Source organism: Podarcis vaucheri (assembly GCF_965113315.1).
Source record: "Podarcis vaucheri genome assembly, chromosome: 3".
NCBI lineage: Eukaryota > Metazoa > Chordata > Lepidosauria > Squamata > Lacertidae > Podarcis > Podarcis vaucheri.
In genome coordinates this window covers 90,853,452-90,877,871 of record NC_138761.1, presented here as the reverse complement: position 1 = coordinate 90,877,871, position 24,420 = coordinate 90,853,452, and the positions used below count along the sequence as shown (strand labels likewise).

At 44.7% G+C, this 24,420-nt stretch overlaps 1 protein-coding gene across 7 annotated transcripts in view; it reads right to left on the bottom strand.

Annotated features, from left to right (window-relative positions):
* EYS (eyes shut homolog) overlaps nt 1–24,420 on the bottom strand; it is a 511,791-nt gene that overhangs the window by 16,270 nt on the left and 471,101 nt on the right. For all 7 annotated transcript variants that reach the window (XM_082218133.1, XM_082218135.1, XM_082218137.1 and 4 more), the window contains 6 exons: nt 13,395–13,567; nt 11,639–11,821; nt 9,340–9,506; nt 8,388–8,532; nt 5,793–5,967; nt 2,022–2,194 (listed from right to left, as the gene is read on the bottom strand). In XM_082218133.1, coding sequence (XP_082074259.1) covers nt 2,022–2,194; nt 5,793–5,967; nt 8,388–8,532; nt 9,340–9,506; nt 11,639–11,821; nt 13,395–13,567 — 1,016 coding nt within the window. The remainder of the gene's footprint in view (nt 1–2,021; nt 2,195–5,792; nt 5,968–8,387; nt 8,533–9,339; nt 9,507–11,638; nt 11,822–13,394; nt 13,568–24,420) is intronic.

The following is a 24,420-nucleotide window of genomic DNA, read 5'->3' as shown; positions in this document are numbered from 1 at the left end:
TAAAAAAGCAATACCGCTGTCCTCAGGAAATCTCAATACAGTTGCACACATTCAATCTCAGAGCAGCAAGAGACGCAAGGGGTTCCTGCACTTACAGGGTTTGGTAGCCTTGGAATGAAGGTCAGTGGAGACTGTAGTGTCTTTAGGAGTTACATATTAACACATCTACACAACCTGAGCATACGATGGAAGGGCTCACAGAATTAACACCCTGACAAATCTTGCTTCCCCTTCCGTTTTCTGGGAAGTCCTAAGTTACAGCCTGGGTCTAACCTTAAGTTGGTTGTGTCTATTATTTTAGTGGGTCTACTCTGAGTAGGACTGAACGTCTCCCTCCATGTTGGGGCTATGCAAAGACGATATCCATGTTATTTGATGTGAGTGATGTAGAAAAAAACCTGCTCCTTTCCCCTTATGGGGTATCCGAGAGCCCATATAGAGTCCTTAAGTGGATTCCCTATTGGTAGGAGAAAATAACAGAGGCCAACCAGAGAATAGTGAGAAGCAAAGCAGCTAGTAAGCCTGATCTTTAATAAACTCTTGCAGCAGGGTCTTCACTCACCACATGCAGGAGGGAGAAGGAACCCAGAACAATGGTGTGCAAGCCCTTATATAGACTTTTGAAATTGCCCACCCTGTAGCGCAAGACCACCCCCAAAAACATCATATATACATCACAGAAGGAGGCGGTCTACAACAGAAATCCAGGATACCTCACAATGACCAGTGATTGCTTTACTTGGGCAGCCCGGAACATTCTTTTGTGATAGTAGATACTTTAATTCCTGAATCCAGGTCACAGGCTCACCCTACTCATACACAAAGATGCCCTAAAGACAGGTAAGCAAAAGACAATGGAGAGGCTTTCCCATTTCCTTCCTTCTTGCAGAGAAACATCTGAGGTCAATCGGGGAGAGTCAAAATGGTTTCAGGATTGCTCTTCTGTACTATTTCAGACATGTGGTTTATATACTTAGGGATGCAGGCGGCGCTGTGGTCTAAACCACAGAGGAGGTCGGCAGTTTGAATCCCTGCGATGGGGTGAGCTCCCGTTGCTTGGTCCCTGCTCCTGCCAACCTAACAGTTCGAAAGCAGGTCAAGTGCAAGTAGATAAATAGGTACCGCTCTGGCGGGAAGGTAAACGGCGTTTCCGTGTGCTGCTCTGGTTCGCCAGAAGCAGCTTAGTCATGCTGGCCACGTGACCTAGAAGCTGTCTGCAGACAAACGCTGGCTCCCTCGGCCTATAGAGTGGGATGAGCGCCGCAACCTCAGAGTCATCTGCGACTGGACCTAACGGTCGGGGGTCCCTTTACCTTTACCTTTATGTGTTTGCCTTGTAAATTTATGAATGTTTCATTTATATATTTGAGACCGTAAATTCTTATAACATGAGTAACTGAAACAAATCGAAGCAAACTTGTACCAGCAGGGATCAAGGACCTTCCTGATGAAATCTATACCCACAGTACTGTTTAACTAGTAAAAGGAGCATGCATTCCATTTCCTCCCAGCCAACAACCACTAAGATCTTCCAGAAATCATGTGCACCTAGGCCGGTCAAGTTTCTCTTCATTCTTATTCCAATCCTAAAGGACCAAGCCTACGAACCAAAATCCCTTCTATCATCATCATCATCATCATCATCATCATCATCATCATTTTAGATGGATACAACAACAACAACAATGTTTCACTCTTCTAATTCCATCAGGTCCAGCATTTTGGCTTGCCAGATGGAACAATCCTACTTTCTTCTTCCTGCAGAGTGTTCTGGGGATTTTCCCCAACCCAGTCAATTTTTGGGGGTGGTGGTGGTGGTGGGGTATGTGAAGTGAGAGGTGGGGGAAGCCCTATTGCACAAGTCCTTTCACTAATAAGACTTATCAGTTGAATCCTGCATCACCACCACTGTCTCCATCATATTCCCTGAACTGTCATACCCAAATTAAGAAAAGCGGGTAAAAGGAAAACTCCTTGGTAATGCCATTATTAGAGGTCTATATTGGAGATCTTTGCCTTACCTTGTTCACAGTAGATGCCAGTGGTTCCTAGTGGGCAGTGGCAGGTGTAGCCGTCAGGCAGTGGGGCACAGGTGGAACCTTGCCTGCACCTGTGAGGTGGCTTGTGCTCGGGATCACAGACAGAAACTGTCTCCATGCAGAATGCTCCTTTCCAGCCAGCGGGGCAATGGCAGCTAAGAAGAGAAAACCATAGGATATTATCAATACAGGGCTAGCTGCATGTTACAAGCCACTGTGTATAAGGGAGTCCCTGTGCCCTTTTCTTTTTTTAAGGAAAAGTATCTTGGCAATAGGGACGCGGGTGGCGTTGTGCGTTAAACCACAGAGCCTAGGACTTGCCGATCAGAAGGTCAGCGGTTTGAATCCCCGCGACAGGGTGAGCTCCCGTTGCTTGGTCCCTGCTGCTGCCAACCTAGCAGTTCAAAAGCACATCAAAGTGCAAGTAGATAAATAGGTATCGCTCCGGCGGGAAGGTAAATGGCGTTTCCGTGCACTGCTCTGGTTCGCCAGAAGTGGCTTAGTCATGCTAGCCACATGCTTAGACATGGCTCCCTCGGCCAATAAAGCGAGATGAGTGCCGCAACCCCAGAGTCGGCCACGACTGGACCTAATGGTCAGGGGTCCCTTTACCCTTTACCTTTGCCTATCTTGGCAATGGGGATTTTGAAGAAGGGAAACAATGAGCTGAACCCTTTCCCAGCCTCTGCAATTAATCCTTCTAGATGCTTTTCCTGATGCAGAATGCAAGGCACTTACTTCCTCTTGCAAGCACATGTTGCGAAAACCATGTGGGAGGAGCAGAGGGAGGTGGGGAAGGGGTTAAGGGAAGCTCCCCCTGCTGCTTCTCTGCTCCAATCTTCCCCCACCAAAGCTGCTTTTCTCATTAAAACAAAAACAAAAAAACAGGGTAGGCCCTAAAAATATTGATCTCAGGCATCAAAGGTCAGGGGGGAAGAGGTGTGTCTTTGGCATATAATGGAAATTTCACAGTGAAGGTGCCAGACACACCTCTGTTGGGGAGAGAATTCAAATTCTTAGGGACTGCCACAGAGAATGCCTTCCCCTTTTTGGCCACCCTCTGAACATTAGAGCAGTGTTTCCCAACCGGTGTTCCGCGGCACACTAGTGTGCCGTGAGACACCGGCTGGTGTGCCGTGGGAGGGAGGCGGGCGAGTCGGGCGGCGAGAGGCGGCGGCGGCGAGGATCTGCGTCGAGCCGGGGGCGGCTCCGCGGTGGTGGTGCCGAGCGGCGGGGCAGCGCGCGCAAAAGGGAGGAGCGCGAGACAGCGGAGGAGGAGGAGGCCGGCATGTCCGGGCAGCAGCAGCAACAGCAGCAGCAGCAACTCCCGGCGACGGCTCCTCCTCCGCCCGCTATCGCCGCCACCACCACAACAGCCGCCGCCGCCTCAGCTGCCGCCGTCCCTCAGTCCCTCGCTCTGCTGCCTCCTCCCACCCCGGCAAGGGGAAGGGAAAAAACGTTCACTTTTGTGCGTCCCTCCCGGCGTGACGCTGCGCGCTGACATCACGGGGCGGGGCTTTAATGGTGGTGTGCCGCGAGATTTTTTTCCGGTAAACAGGTGTGCCGTTGCCCAAAAACGTTTGGGAAACACTGCATTAGAGGGCAGAGAAACTACCAAGACGGCCCCTTCTGCTTTAGACACTAAGGTGGACACTATGAAGCCCATTTTCCTCCTTCTTGTAGGAGGGGGTACCAAGATAGTGCACCTGGACTGCTGTGCTGAATAACGTGTACCGGCAGCTACTGGATTTATGATCCCTCACCACCACTATACCCAACTGCCATTCAGGTGCTTGGAAAAGCTGATCTCTGTATAGAAGCTTATTTGGTCCACGGACTGCATTCACAGATGCCCTGTGCATTGCCGTATATATGCAATGCTTTCATAAGGATGTATTTTAGTTTGGTTGAGCAAGAACAGATCTGTGCCACCTGGTGGGGAGGGCTGGAGTGCAGGGACAGGACACCTGCTCTGCGTGCAGAAGGTTCCAGACTTAATCCCCAGGTAGGATTAAGTCGCTGCCTGAGACCCTGGAGACCTGCTGCCAATCAATCTAAACAATAATGATCTAAGAAAGACTGGTGGTCTGACTTAGCATATGTTCCTGTGAGTAGAATACTAGGTAAAGGTAAAGGTACCCCTGCCCGTACGGGCCAGTCTTGACAGACTCTAGGGTTGTGAGCTCATCTCACTCTAGAGGCCGGCAGGCAGCGCTGTCCGCAGACACTTCCGGGTCACGTGGCCAGCGTGACGAAGCTGCTCCGGCGAACCGGCACCAGAGCAGCACACGGAAACGCCGTTTACCTTCCCGCTATAAAGCGGTACCTATTTATCTACTTGCACTTAGGGGTGCTTTCGAACTGCTAGGTTGGCAGGTGCTGGGACCAAGCAATGGGAGCACACCCCACCGCAGGGATTCGAACCGCCGACCATGCGATCGGCAAGTCCTAGGCTCTGTGGTTTAACCCACAGTGCCACCCGCGTCCCACTGAGTAGAATACTATTTTGGCTTTATTGCAGGCACCTCTGACTGCACAGCAATGCACCAGTTTCTAATCAATTCAAAAGAATCACCAAATGCCAGGAGCGTGTGCATATTATTTTCAACTCAAGCGTTAGATAGATACCCAAATAGTTATTGCCCAGCAGAAACCTATTTTCTATTTTTACACATCAAGGGCAGCTGGTCCTAGAAACTTATTACCAGAGGTTTTGCATGCCTGTTGGAACACATTTCAAATACTGTATTTCTACCTAGATGAAGAATAGGGGCTTGCCCAGCCGAGAAGCCAAATGCAAAGTTTACCCTTAAAAAAAAAAAAAATCTACAGGAAATGGTGTGCATTGCTGTACCTATTTAAATCAGCAGCATTGTCCCCATAGCAACAGGCTCTCCAATTTAAATGCATTGCATATCATGTCAAAACGGAGGTTCTCTGACACATTGAAGCAATTTCTCAAAAAGTGAAAAGCCCCTAGGAGGAAATGATTCCTAGGAGCCAATATGATGTCTGAAAACAAACCCAGGCTCTCAGAGGAACAGAGGTTTTTAAGATCAGCAGGAAAAGGAGGAGGAAGTGTTTTTGTAGCCATGCTGCACATGAAGAAGGAATGGGGAACCTGCAAGCCACCAGATGTTGTTGGACTACAACTCCCATAATCCCTGACCATGCTGGTTGGAGAGGATGGGGGATGGAGATCAAAAACATATGAAGGACAGGGCCGGCGCACTCATGAGCCAAAGTGAGGTGACTGCCTCGGGCGGCAGGATCCACAAGAGCAGCAGATCCCGATGTATATCCTTGGACAGCCACAGGTTTCTACACCCCTGATGTAAAGCACATGCTCGACATGCAACTTTACCCCCTTTCAAATCCAGATATGGTAGTTGTGGTAGAACGGGGCATGCCAGGGTTAGTGCATGCATAGAAGATTTGGATGTGCATCTAAAGTCTGGTTAAGGGCCATAGCTCTTAAATAATCTGCTTTGCATGCAGAAAGTCCCAGGTTCAATCTTTGGCATCTCTGGGGAGTTCCTGGGAGAGAACCCTGTTGGAAATCCTGGAGAGGTGCTGCCAGGCACTGTAGACAATACTGAGTTAGATGGTCCAATGGCCTGCCCCAATATAAGACAGCTTCCCCCATCCTAGTTTACATTCGACTAATGCCCATGAGAACCACGGTGTTAAGGCAGCATGGGCTTGATGAATTTCCCATGCAATAATAATTCACCCAAACCCATTTGCACTTACTAAACGGTAGAGCCGCTTTCCACGCACGTCCCCCCATTTCCGCATTTTATGAAGCGGCATGGAGACTCGTCACACTGTCCTACGCTGCGACCAGCATTCGGGTGGCCTTCTGGGATTCCTGGGGCTTTAAATGGCTGGTCCCTCCCGGTGCGAACTCGTATGTCATAAATGCAACCTCAAAAGAAATAATAATAATGTTAATAAGAATAAGAATAAGAATATGAATAAGAGTAAGAATAATAATACCACCCCACCCATCTGGCGATGCATTTCAGCAAGAAGCTTATGGAAGAAAAGAAAGGAAAAGATGAACAGATGTGTTTGATTTTCGCCGCTCAGGAGGAATTTATTTGCCACAATGCTATGTATAGCTAACTTAGTTAAAGATATTCATATAAATATATTTCTATGAAATCAGGAGGGAAAAGACAGTACACAGCCTCAGTCTTAATCTCATTTAGTCATGGGTGGTTCTGTAAGGCTCCAGAAAGAGCTTAATTTAAACATGCTGCAAAAGTGGCGGATGTCTGTACAGTGGTACCTTGGGTTAAGTACTTAATTTGTTCTGGAGGTCCGTTCCTAACCTGAAACCGTTCTTAACCTGAAGCACCACTTTAGCTAATGGGGCCTCCTGCTGCCGCCGTGCCACTGGAGCACAATTTCTGTTCTCATCCTGAATCAAAGTTCTTAACTCGAGGTACTATTTCTGGGTTAGCGGAGTCTGTAACCTGAAGCGTATGTAACCTGAAGTGTATGTAACCTGAGGTGCCACTGTATACGGCTGAGGTTACCAACCTTTCGGGCCAATGGGCACATTTGCAAACCCAACAAACTGTCATGGGTACTGTGTACATGTTGCAACTGCAAACACATGCCCTAAAGCTATACCTATGGATTGAGACTCACTTTACCCCCATCCCCACTGATTATTTTGGTTAGGAAAAACCTGCTATTCTCCCATTTGCTGTATGTTTCCCTTTCTAAATCAGAGGCACTGTAGGTTCCATTACTAGAAAGGGGGAGCACCTGGCTTTCAAAAATTGGGTTTGCAATCCTGAGCCCAGATATGGAGAGATGCAAGATTCACTGGACTCTATGAGACTTGCTCCTGAGTAGGAAGGGAAGAGGACCTTTCCATTCTGCCCCATATTCATCGGATGCAGCATTGTTTACATTCTGCAGCAGTTTATCTTCCATCAAAAACTACACTATTTGTCTCACTGTCCACTGTGCAAAATTACCTAGCTTATGTAAGTTCCTTTGCCATTATGTTGCTGGACCTCATTCATTTCAGTGGAAAGGAAACACAACGCAAACGGGGAGTGGTAGAAATCAATTACATATAATTTGTGGATTGAAAGCAACAATGGGGAAGACTGATCTTATTCACTGGATTGAGTTCCGTTCCAAACATGGAAGGAATAAATGAACACTGGCCATTTTCACTCCAGCTTCTGTTTTTGTCGGTGTTCTCTGACATCCCTACTCCTGAGCAGACATAACTGCACTGCAAATATATGCAGGTTTCAGTTTTGAGAAGCAAAAGGGAGCGTGATATGGGAGGGGGTCTTGCTGCATACATGGGCAGAAGCCTGCCAAGTCCTGAGGATACCAGGTTATCCCCAGAACCAGTAGGTTGTCTCCTGATTACCCAACCCAGGTTCAAACCTAATGCCGATGAAGAGCTGGAAATTCTGTGGAAAACCACCTCCCAACAGTAGAATTTATCCCAATGACTTTGCCCATTCCTATAGCTCAGGAATGGGGAACCTTTGGCATTCCAGATATTGCTGGAGTCCAAGTCCCATCAGCCCCAGTCTGCTGAAGCCCCACCTGCCCAACTCTTTTACATCACATTAATTCTATAATGCCATCTATGTACATGCTTTTTTTGCTGGTTTTGACCTTTAAAGCCCTATGCGGCCTAGGACCCACATACCTAGTGGACCGCCTCTCCTGGTATGCCCCGTGGAGTACCTTAAGGTCCACAAATGACAACATTTTGGAGGTCCCAGGTCGCAAGGTAGTTAGATTGATCTCAACTAGGGCCAGGGCCTTTTCAGTACTGGCCCCGACTTAGTAGAATGCTCTATCACAAGAGACTAGGGTCTTGTGGGACTTGACATCTTTCCACAGGGCCTGCAAGACAGAGCTGTTCCGCCTGGCCTTTGGTTTGGACTCAGTCTCACCCTTATGTTTCCCTCCCCTTATGGTTTTGATCTATGGGCGACTTTTAAAATGAGGCTGCATTTTAAATTGCAATTTAACCTGTATTTTAAATTGGTCCCCCCCCATTATGTTTTTGCTGTAATTTTACTGGTGTTAGCCACCCTGAGCCCAGCTTTGGCTGGGGAGGGCAGGGTATAAATCAAAATTATTATTATTATTATTATTGCTTTACAAAGAACAGGCAAGACTGGCTCCTACTCCAATAAGCTTACAATTTAAAACAGACACAGGGGAACAACCGACAATGGGGCAGATAGAGGTATGGGGTGTGTGTGATAATACGTTTAATGTAAATGTGAAGAGTTGCATCCAACATTAGTCATGCTTAGAGTAAATAAATGCAATGCAAGTAAAATTGTTAGTTACCTTGAAAGCCGTTCTTAAAATTGGATCCATTTGGTAAGAGTTCTGGGATGTATTCAATGTAACCTCCAACGTAAAACTGGCTGAAGACATTGAGCCCAACCAAAGTTCCTGGAGATGTGATGGTTTTGTTTTCATGGTCATCCACCTTTCAGACAAAAGCGGAACAAAACCTGTTATTTGTGGAGCAAATTGAGTAGATTTCTTACCTCATCCTTACGTCCCCACAAGCTTCCAAACATGGAGTAACCACCAATAACATGTTTTGGATTACAGTCTAAGCTTCAAATCAATGAAGGGTAGAAGGCACTGCTGCAATTGAGTAGTAAATATATAAATAAGGTCTTTAAATTTCCAGGGTGGCCATTCAAAGAGCTTTTAGAGGTGTGCAAGTACGTCTGCTGATGTAGCAAGTTGTACCCCTCCCACCCCCACTTTCCACTCCAGCATCCTTATGTATTCTTTCCCAGAGTGCTCTAGAATTTCAAGAGCAATTTGTAAGGGGCAGTGTGTGTGTGTGTGTGGTGGGTGGGAGAACTGCTTTTGAAAATGGAGAGGGGCATTCAACAACCTTGTTGTATGAAGTCTTCAGGACACAGCACATAAATATATTTAACTCTTAGGATTCAAGACTATATATTTAAAGTTTTGTTTGTATGACAAGCTTAATAAAGGTTATATACCGTATCCTGCCCCTTGCACCAAAGGAGCTCATATGTGGGTTCTTCTACTTTTATCCTCACAGCAACCTTGTGAGGTAATATGGGCCTATGGCCGTAATAATCTATCTATCTATCTATCTATCTATCTATCTATCTATCTATCTGACCTTGTGAAGTAGGTTAGGCTGGGAGGCAGGGACCAGGCTGAAGCCACCGCCAACCACCCCACCCCCAGTGAGCTTCGTGGATACAAAGAAGAGTTTTATAAGCATCTCTTCCAAAGGAAGCATTACCTTCATCCAGCCATCCTGAAGAAATCTGCCAAGACTGACCACGTGAATATTCCTTGTCAGATCTAGCAGCTCACTAATGATAGTGGCTGTTCCAGATCCTAGGTTGTAGCTGTACACCAGGCGGCCGTGGCGCAGGCCTAGCACTAAGAAATCATCGCCATTAAGACCTGGAGTAAGAATAACCACAAGGGGATACATTAAGGGAGCGAGTCTTGGGTCACATTACCAAAACAAAACGAGAGGATGCAAGAAACGATAGCCTAGATACCAGAGAGGGATTGCAGCTAACATCATGTGCCCACCGCTTCCCAAGCCAGCGGTTGAGAGTGCACAGGATGCAGAGTAAACAGGCCCAGAGTTCGGCTTCTTTTGCAAGGAGGTCATTGCAGGCTTATGGCATTTTGTAATGTTTTATTTTAGTTATTAACATGCAGTTTGAGCAGAGGTCGGACAGGCATCCAAAGTCCACTGTTCCCACTTCAGATTTCTCCAGAAAAGCAGAGAGCACCTCTGTTTCTACATTGCCCTTATGCTTAATCCCACTCAAAAACTAGTCCGGTGGCATAGTGAAACAGGAATTTGGGGAGAAGATTCATGGGCTATTTTTCCTTTCAGAGAAGGGGTAATGGCACAATCAGCTGGAGGACCAGGGTAACTGACAGGTCCTTTTTGTTCTGGCTAGTGAATGATGTTGGCTAGTGAATAGGGCTTTCAAGTTTTACCAGTTTGTTGATTAGCACAGAGGAAATCAGAAACTCTGCAAAACACAAGCAGAGGCTGGATACTTCATTTGAAAAATGCTCAGAAACTCCAACGGGCTCCAAGAACTGCAGACAGATTGTTGACTGGGAACATACAATCCCCTTGCTAGAGCAGCTCCCACACTGGCTACCTATAAAGCCCTGTACAGCTTAGGTCCAGGCTATCTGAAAAGCCTATTTCCTCATGTGAAACTGCCCAATCTCTAAGATCTTCAGGGGAGGCCCTTCTCTCAGTCCTGCCACCCTTACACGGCCTTCTTGGTGGCAGCTCCCAGGCTTTGGAAATCTCTCCCGAGAGAAGCTAGACTGGCTCCCTCCTTGCTGTCCTTCTGCCGGCAGGTGACAACTTTCATGTTCCAACAGAAACGTCTGTTTTTGAGGAATGGGCTGGTGATGTGCTCTTTTTATTGTAATTATCTGTATGTGATCACACACACACACACACACACACACACACACACACATATCTCCCCACTTCTGCATTATTATTATTAAGGCGCATATATTAAGTTCCAAGCTTTGCTTAATCTAACCATGTCTTGGCCTCAAATTCTCAGCCACAAAGTTTGCTGATTGTTGTTTTTTATAAGCAACAACAACAACAATGTGGGAATAGATTTTGTTCCAGGAAAGCTTAGAGGACTAATTTTCTTCTTTCCTCACAGCTGAGAATCAAAGAATAGCAGGTATGTCTGTCTCTCTCTATCTCTCTCTCTCTCTCTCACACACACACACCCCACACACCCCCACACCCACACCCACACCAAGGTGGGGATTACTTCTGAGTACACATATATAGGAATATGCAGCCAATTGTCACAGTGCAAAGCGGTCTTCCTAAACTTTCTCATGTTCCTTCCATCTAGTCTTCTGATGCCCCCTGGTGGCTTTACATAGATTAGTATACAGATGAAAGCACTAAGACATTTTCTCTTTCATTTTCTCTTTAGTTCCATACCCAACAATCACATTTTATCATTTGCATGATACCCTACGCAAACCCCTTTCCACAGTTATATGGGAGGCTGCTTTATACTAGGTCAAGCCGTTTATCCATCCTGCTCTGTATTGTCTAGACCAGCCTTTCTCAACCTTGGGTCCCCAGATGTTGTTAGACTACAACTCCCATCATTCCTGACTGCTTGTCCTGCTAGCCACGGATGATGGGAGTTGTAGTCCAACCATCTCTGGGGATTCAAGGTTGATAAAGGCTGGTCTAGACACAGGCTACTCTAACTGGTTTCTAACTGGTAGAAGTTCTCCAGGGTGACCAGTATCCAGGGTTGTACAGGTGTGCCTTTGAGACAGAATATCTGCCTTTTCTGAAATTGAAAAGTGACTATAAGGATTTTACTGGTCAAGATCTCAAAATAAACATTATTTTCTATGTAATAAAAATATAACAAATGCTATGTGCACTTCTGTTGATGGTTCTTGAGGTGCCCAGAAATCGGAATCCATATATCTATATCCCCCCATTTACTTTGTCTTAGCCATTTGAATAACACTCTCTCCCCAGAGAAACACGAATAACTTACCTTGACCCTTCTGACCAGTGAAAAATATCAGGTTGTCTTTCAGTGAAGAGTTGTGGTTTGCTAATTGAAATTTCAATTGGAATTCATAGTAGAGGCTGATGTTTGGAATTGCTGAATAGGCTAGGAATGAGGTATAGCCAAAGCTATCTGTCCCACTGAAGTTAGGATAGGTAATATTAATAACTGTTTGGAAAACACAGAAAAGGAAAATGCCGTTGGGGGAAGCACAGGTGAACAGCAAGTAATGGCCTAGTTCATATATACAATTTCTTAGCATCCAGAATTGAGAGCTAGGATCAGGTTCTCCACACATTTCTCCTTTGTTTTGCAAGCCAGTTTCAGCATATCAACTGCCCCAGATTAGCCTAAGCTACCATTCCCTGTGGTTTGATATCCTGGTTAGTAGACTGAAATTAAACCACAGTTCCCCATTGGCACATAACAGGGAACTATAGGTTAAGGGCCAAATTGATGACACATTACACAAACCCAGGCCCTTGTATGGCAGGTGGGAGGGGGGCTTTAACCCTCTGACCCCTGCTTTAAACTTCTCCCCCCTAATCAGTGATGGCTGATGACCACTGAGACTGGTGGTGCAGAAGGCCGGGAGTCCAACAGCAGGGGGTGCTATAGCCAATGGCAGGGAGAGGCAGAGCTATTGCCAACTAATTCTAGTTCTGACCCTTCTCCCTACCGAGTTCCACAAGTGCAACACTGAAACAAAGGAGAAAGCTGCTAGCCAGTGTGCCACTCCTGGTAGCATGTAAGGAGGCAGGCAAATGCGGGCTGATTAAGGGCAGTCTGAGGTCGGTGGGGCAGGGCTGCATTTGCCCTAATGGACCAACTTCCACCGCCCATAGTTGACATGCTCCTCTTTCTTTCCACACCTGTATGTCTCTTGTGTCTGGCTGAAACCAATTTTGAAGAGGGTTGCCTCTCCAGGTCCAATGTAAACGCCAGGTCTGCACTAAATTGATCTGCTTTAACTCACTACCCTTGCCCTGGTGCCTGCCTCATTCTTTCTCTCTTCCATGCTTAGCATAGGCGAGGGAGTAATACTCACTGCAGAACTGCTTATAAGCAATGTCTAGAAAGACAGGGATTCACAGGAGCCTTTTGGTTCTCAGCCATCTTGGGCATGGCCGCACATGTTTGTAGCAGCATTCAGGAACATCAAAAACCATGGGAACCACATCACCCTGGGTGCAGGTACACATGTGTGAAGCACCATCTCCTGGTTGATGCCTGGCACTGCAAGGAGTCCCTCTCCACCACTCTTGTAAGTGTAGGGAAAGAAGTGGGGCTCTCAGTAGGTTAGGGGTCTGGCTGACTTAAATGGGTCCCATTTAAAATTGGTAGCAACTTCAAACATTCTAAACGAATCCAGTTCAACTGAATGAACTGGAGGGAATGTTCCCATTGTTTGTTTGTTTGTTTATTAAATATATAATGCCCCCACATCCTCTGACAGGGGCACAGGATGGAAAAGGCACAAACTGTAAACCAATTAAAATATCTAAAAAGCAACAATTCCAGTACAGAGGCATACTGAGGATTACAGATCCAGTGCACTAAACTGTATGTTCTTGAACATCTGAAAAGTAGGAAGCAGAGAGAAGTAATGAAGTCAATTTGCCCGGCAACAAAAAGGCTTTTCTTTTTGGTCATTTAACACAAAGAAACTTCAGTCTATCTCTCTCTGTTCTCTCTCTCTCTCACTGCATTTGACTTGCTAAGTTCTGCATTCTTCTCTTACCATCGTTACAAAGGATTCCAGTCCTTCCATAGGGACAGAGGCACACGGTGTCTTGGCCGGATTTTGGAAAACATGTTGCTCCATTTCCACATGGGTTCTCTTCACAGGTTGAAAGCTGACATAATTTCCCAGAGTAGAGAACAGAGCATTCACAGAACCAGTTCTCTGTATCACTGTTAAAATTTAAAAGAAGAGAAAGGTTACCAAATAGCATTTGTTAAGAAGAGGGATGTAAGAAGGTATCAATTCCCATTCCAGCCAGTGTTCATCACATGCAGAACCATTTCCATTTGGCTGCAGTTCAGCGTCCAGCAAAGACTACATTATTCAACTCATTTATTCCCTGTGGAGGAATTTTGCATAATTAATTGCGTGATCGATCCCATTATCATTATGTTGTTCCACACCATTAATTTCAATGCAACAGAAACACAACACAAATTTTTTTTTTTGGGGGGGGAGGAGAAGTGATAAATTATGTACAGTTTGCAGAGTGTAAAAACAACAACAGTGAATACTGGGTGCATTTGCTGGATTAATTTTTGTTCCAAATACAGAACAAATAAGCGAATATCAGCAATTTCTGCACCCGTTTCCATTTCCACCAGAATCTGCCTCTGAAAAGGGGAGGTGAAAATCTTACCCACCTTTCTACCTTATATTGCAGAATATGTCTGTCAAACCTGGTTGTTTGCTTCTGGTTCAGATTTATTTCTAAGCCTGAACCCCTTGTTCTTAAGCACAAGTCCCTGCTTTATGTTTCATACAATTCAGTTAATAAGATTCAAACCCTTGAAAAATATTCCCAGCTTTTCCATGCTGTTCATTTCCTCAGTGTGTGTAATCCTCTGAGGGCTTCTGGTCAAATACTCGTTGTGTTGTCTCAGCAAAATGCATGAAACAACTGCTGTGCCTTCAAGGCCAAAAGCAAGTGTGAGGGAGAAGAGGGGAATGTTTCTATAGCTACGTCTTCAGTTGCATATCAGCTGTAATGGAAGTGATTCTGAATTGGAGCGTCCAAAGGAGTTGCAAACACCCCATACATTTAAAGCACATTACTTCTGCAAAGTGTAGTTTCAAAAGTGTGCTGGGAATTGTAGTTTGGTTAGGGGATAAGCTACAGTTCCCAGGATTATTATTTTTTCTGGGGGGGAAGCCATGTGCTATAAATGCAGAGAGTGGATGATCGTGCTAGTTCTGTGGAACGCTTACTCCACAATAAAATTACTTAAGTGTTTAAGATACTACATGATTCTTGTTTTTGCTGCCACAGAATAACATGGCTGCCCCTCTGGAAATCGAATCACAGCAGTCAACATTCTCCCTGTAACACCATCTGATGTAACCAGATATTAAGGCAATGTGGTGTTTTCAGACGCAGCCACACAACTCTTTCCTACTTTCTCGTATGCTACAATATCACATTGGGAGTTTCTCTGACACCCACACTACTTGTCTCTCTGTTGTGGGGACAGAGAAACTCACAATGCAATGATGTCTCATCACACGCTGGCCATAGCGATATGGGAACCAGAGACTGGGGCCTGCACCCTCTCCTTTCTTCCTCTGGTGTGCCAATGAGAATGTCAGAAACATTTGCTTCTGCTTTTAAACCAGCCAGAGTTTCCTGTTACATCCAAACTTGGAGAAACTCTGAATAGTACAAACCAGTGCTGTGCAGAACCTTCATTTTTTAATTTTACTTTTTGTTGACTATATGAAGCAAGATGGGGAGGAAAGTGAGCATGTATAGAAACAGGGCACAGACAGGAGGGTTGCACTAACCATTTTACTACAGTAGTTGAAGGGTCTGGTACATATTTCTTTTCACTTAAAACTTTTGGAAAAGCCCAATGCTCGCTTTGTAGCAACATTGTGTGGCCACATAATCAAGGCAGACAGCAACCCCAGTCTGGAAGACACTCTTCAAAGAGCACAGCACTGTTGCAAGCAGGTATGGGGCTTTTCTAGAGTTTTAAGTCCTCTCTGCTCACCCTAAGATAAGCTAGTCTGGTGCCTGCCACATACCACATAGTGAGCTTCATCATTGAGTGGGTATTCGAACCTTGGTCTTCTTGGTCCTTGTCTGACATTCTAACCGCACTAGTGCTATGACTTACATGAGTGAGAGAAGTGAAGGTCATGGCCATTTTCTGTTCCCTAGCATTTGGCACCCAAAAGACGGATTACTTCTGAAAATGGATAATGATGAGAAGGTCTTTCAAGTTTCCAAATTTAGCTCTCACACTGGCTCTGAGAAACAGTGAAAGGCACTATGTGTCATGACTCAGGTGGTGAATATTGCCCCATACCATACAAACATAGTACTTGTGTTGAGGGATTGGCTGCCTATTAGACTTCGATCTAGTTTTAAGGTCCTGCTACTTACAACTCTGGGTCAGGTTACCTGAAAGACTGACTCCCTCCCCTTCTCCTTTTAATGCCCTGATAATGACCATTAAAAATAAATAAATAGAACCCACTTAGTCTTGTCCCAGCCTGATGATTATCAGTTTGTGCTAGCTTAGTGGCAGGCTGTTTCACTAGAAGCACTGATGCTACAGAACACACTGCTAAAATACAATAAGTCCCATCTTCATTGGCATTCCCCCAGCTTTTGAAACCAAGGCATGATCTCTTGACCCGAGTCTCCTGTTTTTAATTGTGTTTAATGACTTCAATGGTATTGCTCTATTGTATATTTTAATAATAGATGTTTATATTTTAATGTTTGTATTTTTTTAATACTTTCTAAACCATCTTTAAGAAGTGCCATTTTTTCTAGAAAAAGAGGTGCTGGAACTCACCATGAACGCCTCCCTTGTTCTCTTATAATGACAATGGCACCCATCTGAGAGGTGCTTGAACAGAGTTCCAACGAATTCTGGCTGAAAAAAAGCTCTGTTTTTAGGCCTATTTTAGCCCTGGGCAGGTTGGCTTGATGGGTGGGGCCTGAATCAAGGTCACAGATCAGGAGTAACTAACATGGTGCCTTCCAGATGTGGTTTTTTACCTCCAACTCCAATTACCTAGCCTTTGGCCTCCTAGGTAGGACTAATGGGAGTTGTCGTTCAGCAACTCCTGGAGGGCACCACGTTGGCAGCCCCTGGTTTAGCTGATAAAAGCTAAGGAAGAGAGTCTTAAAGAGAGTCTGCTACATAGACAATGAAACAAAACACCTAACCAGATAATAAGGAGAAAAAGCTCCCGAGCCATGGAAGCTGTATTTATTAGCAAGAGAAAATGAGTACCCCTTCCTGACACTCCTTGTGCCTAACAGTTCATTAGTGTATTTCAAAGGAGCCCACCCACAGTTTCAAGGCGCAGAGAATCTCAGCTGGGAAGCCTTCCAGAATGAATCCGCTTGAATAATGCCTCCAGACAGCTTTTAAAAGAGAAATGGCTATCAGCTGCAATAATACATTTCTTATGAATAGCCTTTTGTGTGTATAGAGGTACCGCTGGAGAGGAGAGCCAGAAAGAGGAATGTAAATGGGTATGTACCACCGAACACCCTGTCTTTTCAATCATTTTGATAACTGTGGCATGCCACTCATCTGATCACATGGGCACCAGTCTCTCAATGGCTAGTCATTAAGCGCACAATCTCAGAAATTCATTGGCACTATCCCCGCTGAATGGGATGGCACGGTGTTTTTGCACAGCTCCCACTCATTTTAATGGGGCTTCTGGTGGGAAACTTCTCAATGGCTTCTGTTCAAAGCATTGCAAGTGGGGGGAAGTAAGCCCCTTTGAACTAAGAGGGCATTGCATCTGATAAATCATTCATGGGATTAGGCTGCAAATATTTATTTCTGCATTTGAAAGTTAAGTTGTGAGCGCTTGGGGAAATAGCTATTCCCTCTCAAAAACAAACACTTGCAGTTCAAATATTCCTTTGCTTTCTTTTCACAGGATGCCATGCTGGGGCTCCTTAGTTATTTCCCCCTGATGGTTTTGGTTTTATTTTTATTATTTCCCTTACTCTGTCATAATCGTACGTGCCAAGTGTTACTGCCAGTTACCGAAGGAGGGAGAGGCGAGAAGAAGAAGAAGAGTTTGGATTTGATATCCCGCTTTATCACTACCTGAAGGAGTCTCAAAGCGGCTAACATTCTCCTTTCCCTTCCTCCCCCACAACAAACACTCTGTGAGGTGAGTGGGGCTGAGAGACTTCAGAGAAGTGTGACTAGCCCAAGGTCACCCAGCAGCTGCATGTGGAGGAGCGGAGACAGGAACTCGGTTCACCAGATTACGAGTCCACCGCTCTTAATCACTACACCACGCTGGCTCTCAGAGAGGGGGAGTGTGGGCATCACAAAAGGAGCATCAGTTGGCACCAGAACTACACCAAGCTCCCTGCACCTGGCCTGTCTCTCCCTCACTGGTTAGGAGCAATGCCCTGCCTGTGCCACCCTGCTGCCCACTACTGGCTGGAATTAGGAATCAGTACTACTGAGCCGGCGTACAGCTTCCGGGTCATGTGGCCAGCATGGCTAAGCCGCTTCTGGTGACCAGGAAGCTGTATCCCTCGGCCAATAAAGCAAGATGAGCGCCGCAACCCCAGAGTCGGCCACGACTGGACCTAACGGTCAGGGGTCCCTTTACCTTTACTACTGAACTGGAGGAATGGGAAGTTCTGTTGCATGCATGGAAGTCTGTGACTGCAGCATACAGCAAGAAAAATGAAGCAAGTTGCAGCATTCTGAACATAAATACATGGGGACATATGAGAAAGCGGAAGGTCAATTAATAGCACATTGCAAAAGTTCTACTGTTTGAAACTGAAGGTAAAGTACTAAGCAGTAGTTGGAGGTCATGCTGCTACAGATGCAGAAGAAAGCAATTACTCTGTCCCTTCATATTTCCCCTTTTCTGTACATAATCCTTCTCTGTTATTTGGGCTGTCCAGTCTTGTAGGCTGACCTTTTACTTTCCTTGATGATTCAGCTCTGCATTTTGTGTATTTCCTCGGTGATGACTATAAATTATGAAAGTTATAAAAAGCCCCCAAAAGTGTGAAATCTAATGCTATAAAACTCAATGCTGACATTTTTCAAATGTGCAGTAAGTGTGATTTTGAGAGTTTGGAAGCACTGGAAATTAACCTAACCAGATGATATGCCAGATGAAATGGATTCGCAGTGTTAACAGGGGGAGAAAAGCCTGCCTTACAGCCTGACCTTTACCGTTGATACAAAAGGTCACTTGCTCTCCATTTTTCCAAATGGGATGGGGTTAAAGAGACCCTATGGGACTAGACTTTGTTAGATTAGGCATTTAAGACATTAGATTAAATAGGAGCTTGCTCCCTCATCATAACATGGTGAAAGATTCTTCAGAATATGACCTTACTTGATGAGATCATCTCTGTAAGACATGTTAAACTTGGATTTTATCAGAGGGTGTATATTTAGGAAGAAGAGCTCACTAGGCAAAAATGACACATACATTTCATATAATGACAAAACGGTAGAGTTGCAAGGCATCCCCAAGGGTCATCTAGTCCAGCCCCCTGCAATGCAGGAATCTCAGCTAAAGCATCCATGACAGGTGGCCATCCAACCTCTGCTTAAAAACCTCCAAGGAAGGAGAGTTCACAAACTCCAGAGGGAGCCCGTTCCACTATTGAACAGCTCTTACAGTCAGAAAGTTCTTCCTGTGCTCAGTTGTAATTTCCTTTCTTGTGACCTCCAAGAACAGGCATGAGAAGGTAAGAGGAGCTCTGCTGAATCAGGCTAAAGACTTACCTCCTCCAGCATTCTGTTCTCACAGTGGCCAAATGGATCCCTATGAGACGACTCTGAATACAAGCCTCTGGGGAGCACAAGTAGGAGAGTGCTGTTGTGCTCATCTCCTGCCCATGGACTTTACATGGGCATCTGGTTGGCCACTGTGCGTTAGCGAAGGAAGGACTAGATGTGTCGTTGATCTGATCCAATAGGGCTCTTACATGAGTTGGCAACAAACACAACAAATACCTGGAGCAATGGACTAAGACAGGCATAGGCAAACTTGGCCCTCCAGCTGTTTTGGGACTACAACTCCCATCATCCCTAGCTAACAGGACCAGTGGTCAGGGATGATGGGAATTGTAGTCCCAAAACATCTGGAGGGCCAAGTTTGCCTTTGCCTGGGCTAAGAGAAGGCCATATATGGGAACAGAGGAAGTTTCTGAAAAAATGAACACATGCAAAAGCACACAGCATGCATTTGCTAACCTCACACAGTGCTGATAGCTAGCAAAGAAGCAAGACAGAGGTACTGTACTGTTAGAATGTAGGAGCCTGTCTTATACCAGGCTATTCGTCCATCTAGCCCAACATGATCTACTCTGACTGGCAGTGCAGCCCTTCCCTCCTATATGGTCCACTCTTTAAACTGGAGATGCCAGGATTGAACCTGAGATCTGTATGTGCTCTACCACTGAGCTGTGGTCTCTTTTTCGCACATATACATTTCTTTTTTCCTATGGTCATCTCTAGAAAGAGAACAGAGTGGGATGAATGTATCTGTCCTGGGCAATGATAGTCTCTCTCATGCCTTCTTCAAATACTAAAAATACTATTCTCTGCCTCTAGCACAGATCAATGCATTAGATCTAGGTAAAACACAACAGCACATTGGCCAAGAAAATTAACCGTTTCCTGGTTAAAGCAGCTGTCAGCTATAAGATTGACTAGGGCCAAGTGCAGGGTGTATTTTTTATATTAATATCATGGATGGTTTATTTGTGGATTAGCATAGCGTGCCGCAGAAGGAGCACTATTTGCTTGCATAAATGTCTAAGGACAGGTAGGATTGTGGGGGTGGGGAGAAGAGTGTTGTTTACTAGACCTTATTAATTTGTTTTCCTCCCCAGAAGCACAGAGAATATGCTCTGATAGGTTTGTAAGTGGAAGTAATTAATATCATGCATTGCATACTGAACAGGTGCCTGCAGCTTTATCATTGCGGAGTTTCCTGGGCCTGAAATTTGTCCCTTCTGCTTACACTGGCAGCCATCCAAAGAAGCTGTTCTTTGCGCAGAAATAAGACTGCATGTGTAGAAAAGGGTGCGTGGAATGTCATGCGCAGGGACCAGCATACTAAGCTGGTGGCAATACAGGAGAAAACCCGCCGCTCCACACTGAGTAGGGCAAGTTAATCTTTAGCCATGTGGAAACTTGGACACTGCCCATTTCAAAGGCAGGTATAATTATTTACAGGCACCATGTATGGAGTGATGGATCAGTGCAATTATCTTTTCTTTTTAACCAGCAGAAAAGTCAACAAGGGACTTCAAATTCATCTCTTATGTGTAATCTTTTCAAATTTGTCTGACAAAAAAATAGAGGGGGAAACGTAATCAAAATCATGAAAGGACCTGCTGAAAGAAATGGAAAACAGGTTTCGTTGGTTTAATTGTTTTTAAAAGGAAACATCTTGGCCTAGTTTGCAAGTGCTTCTTCACAAGATGCGTAATTAATTTGTGGAATTTGCTGCTGCAAGGTGACTCATGGGAATGGAGAGGCTTTTCTTTCCCTCTGTTAGTGACATTTGGAGGCGCGTGCCAATCCTTTTGAAGCCCAAAGAGCACTTGTCACACACAATGGGGGGGGGGGCATGAGCAAACTTAGGGGAACCCCAAAGTTTGCAGAATTTTTAAAAAGTGGAGGAAGCCACTAACAGGGCCACCCTAATGTATCATGTAGCATTTGTTCTAGGTACTTTGCATTGTGAGGGCTTGCTCCTGAAATGTGGCTTATAAACACTTTGGATGAATGTAAGGTCTGGGTGTTGTAAGTGGCCATGGAATTACAAGTGTTTGTTAGCAGGAAAGAAGCAGAAAACTGGGGAAGGAGGACACAGTGGGTGGCTGGAACTCTGAACCAGAGTACTTCGCAATGCAAGATTTTGTCGTGATTCGCACTAGTCAATGGCCATCACTCATGGAAGCTGTAAGGAACCTTCATGAGAGCACTTGATATAAGTTGCTGGAGAGCAATAGCAGAAGAGAGCTGTTGCCTTCATGATTTTCCCATGGACTTGCCCTCCTCAGTATATTGTTTTTCAGGTTTTCATAATATCCCACATATTGAACTAAATACAGAATATTTTCATAGTCCTGACTCTTGCACCTTATCTCAGTCTGCAGTGACCATCAGTTGCTTCAGACATATCTTTTTGCCCAGACTTTCCCTGACCCATAAGGTCAGATTCTGATTTTTTTTTGTTTGAATTCCTGTTTTTATTCATTTTTAACACTTTACTGATTTCATGTTGTATTTTTGTTTCAACGAAACTTCAATGGTTGTTTATATGTTGTACACCACTTAAGAGATATTTTAAAATGGTAAATGGTTTATAAATGGTTTTTAAAGAAGTAATAAATAGATAGTGTCTCTTCCCATTTCCTTTTTATGTTATTAAAACCTGCTTTTACCTGTGGGCAGTTTGGCCATTGTAAACCTTTGCTCCAATTCATCAAGGCTCATCTTAAAACCCTAGGTCTTCTTTTATTTTTAAAATTGGAATCAGTTTAAAAGAGGGAAAAGATGGAGCTCATAAGATATGTTGTCTGTAGTGTTAAAATGAAAGCCAGCTCTGTTTTTTGAGGACTTGGCTGTAATCCTGTTCTTCTTGCTGCACCCAGATCTTGGTAACAACAATACAGCTAATGAGCCAAGCTCTCCTTTCAGCTATAGCTATGCACCCTACAGACAGGAGTCAATAATATTTGAAACGGAAGCTGCTGGACTGATGGGATCACAGATTTGGCCTGCTTTCTCCTTAATATATGGAGTGTTTTCATTCTTTGTACATGTCGCTTGTGCTTATCAGGGATGGAAAGCTCAACTAGTTCAAACGCTTCCTTGCTACTACCTTCACACAGGGCCAAGAGGTGACTGTCAAAATGAATCCCAATTAGAAGATACCTTAATCTGCACAAGGCGTACCTTCAGGGAGCCTGCGAGTGCACACATAGGAAAAACCAAGGGCGCGGGGGGGGGGGAGTTCAAGCTAATATATATCCAATAACCTTTACTCAGGGTCAGCTTTAATCATTTTACGACGATCCCTGCCAGAACAAAATACAAAGGCACACAAACTTTCCTAAAGAACAAGCAAGGAAACTTAACAGGCTTTCCTTTTTTAAAAAAAGGACAACAGCAACAGTAAGTTGGTTTTCCTGCACATCTTGTCATGTTCACTTAGCCACTGTAGTCCATACATTGGTAACCTTGAGACTAGATTGCTGCACTGTGCTCTATGGGAGACTGCCCTTGGCCCTGATACGGAATCTCCAGCTGGTGCAGAATGCAGTGGCTGGACTTGGGAGCAAACAGCCAGTAGCCTGTAAGACCTCTGCACTAGCTGCCCATATACTACCAGGATAGGTTTAAAGGTCTTGTGTTGTTACACAAAGCCCTGAACAACTTGGGTCCTTACATCCCAGCTTGATCACTTAGAGCATCCAGAGGAGTGTTGTTAGTTGTGTTACGAAGGCCCGAATGACATCACCTCCCAGACGTTGAGTATTTAGTGTCACTGTTCCCATGCTGTGGAACACTCTTCCAGTCAAGATGCTTTGAGCCTTCAGACCTTTTTATGCAAACAGAACTATGCAGTCTTGAATCATATGCATCTTGAATTGGGGGAGTGGGGGCACCATTTGCTATTTCCACAGGCAGACCTTGGGTTGTTCCTCTTGCTTCTTTGCACCTTCTCTACCTGAGCAGCTTGCCACCCAGGGAATTACTAAGTGCCATTAATTTCAGTGGTGCCAAATTCAGCAGAATCCAGTTTTTAAAATCAAGTGTTTCTGCTTAGCTTTGTTGCTAGATGGTGTTGTTCTCTATCATGGCAATTCTCACAAGAATCAGTTTAATCACATCCATTAGCAGATTAAGTTGATAAACATCTAGAAGAGTCCTCCTGTTTTCTTCCCCTAAGTGTCAGTAGCAACACCAGGGTTTTAGATTCAGTGTTAAAATTGGAGATGTAAATAGCTGCTGCTTTCAAGACTGTGAAATGCATTATTCTTTGAGATAAATATCTGCCATTACATTTCCAAATAGCAAAGCTGAAAGACAAACGAAGCCCGCCACCAAAACATGTGAAGTCTTGCTCAGTATGCCAGTTTAGCTTTCTTACGTTAGACTCATTTCGGTTTGACAAAAGTTCAGCGATATGTAATTCTGTTCTAAAGGCAACATGATTTCGAAAGAATATGAAAATTGCAATATGTGCCAGTTCTTATTTTGTTCTTTGCAGAAGGAGTGATGTTTATAGCTACTTGGATTGCACAACATATTAACATCCAGGCGTTGGGAGGGGGGGAAAAGCAATCTCCTGGGTTTGCAAATCTAGGCCAGTGTTAAAATCCCAGTTATAGCCGAAGGATCTCAAATTGGTTAATAATGCATTTCCCCCTCTAGTGATATTGAAGTGTAGTGGTTAGAGTTCTGGATTGGGACCAGAGAGACTGAGGTTTACATCTATACTCAGCCATTTCCTTGGAGGAAAGGCAGAATATAAATGTAGTGAATAAAATATATAACCACCCCTAAGATTAATTATAGTCAGTTTCATGTTGCTAATGGCTTGATTACTGATGTCCAATAAATCCACATTAAAAGGATAACTAGAACTGAAATAGAATTATATAACTGAACTGTAAAAAGTCAAAGTACACAAAGACAGGTTTTCACTTAAGTTAGGCCTGCACAACTTCTGGCTCTCCAAGGTATACATAGCTCACCAGCCATATATTTTGACCTACCAAGTACAACACCCATCTCCTTTTTACAGTCCCAGCAGGCTGTTATTTTACCTGCCACAGCACCATGGCTGGTGGACTTGGGTGGGTTACAAGTTGTACAGGCCTGATTTAAGTCCAGTCTCTCATCCAAACTTTTTGAGCCTAAATGCCATATTAATGTACCACAGCTCCCAATTTTTCTGCCAGAAGAAGACCCAGTGCTTGGGTGGGAGACTTCATGTGCTGGATTTCTAGGGCATATTTATAGCTGCAGTGGTGTAC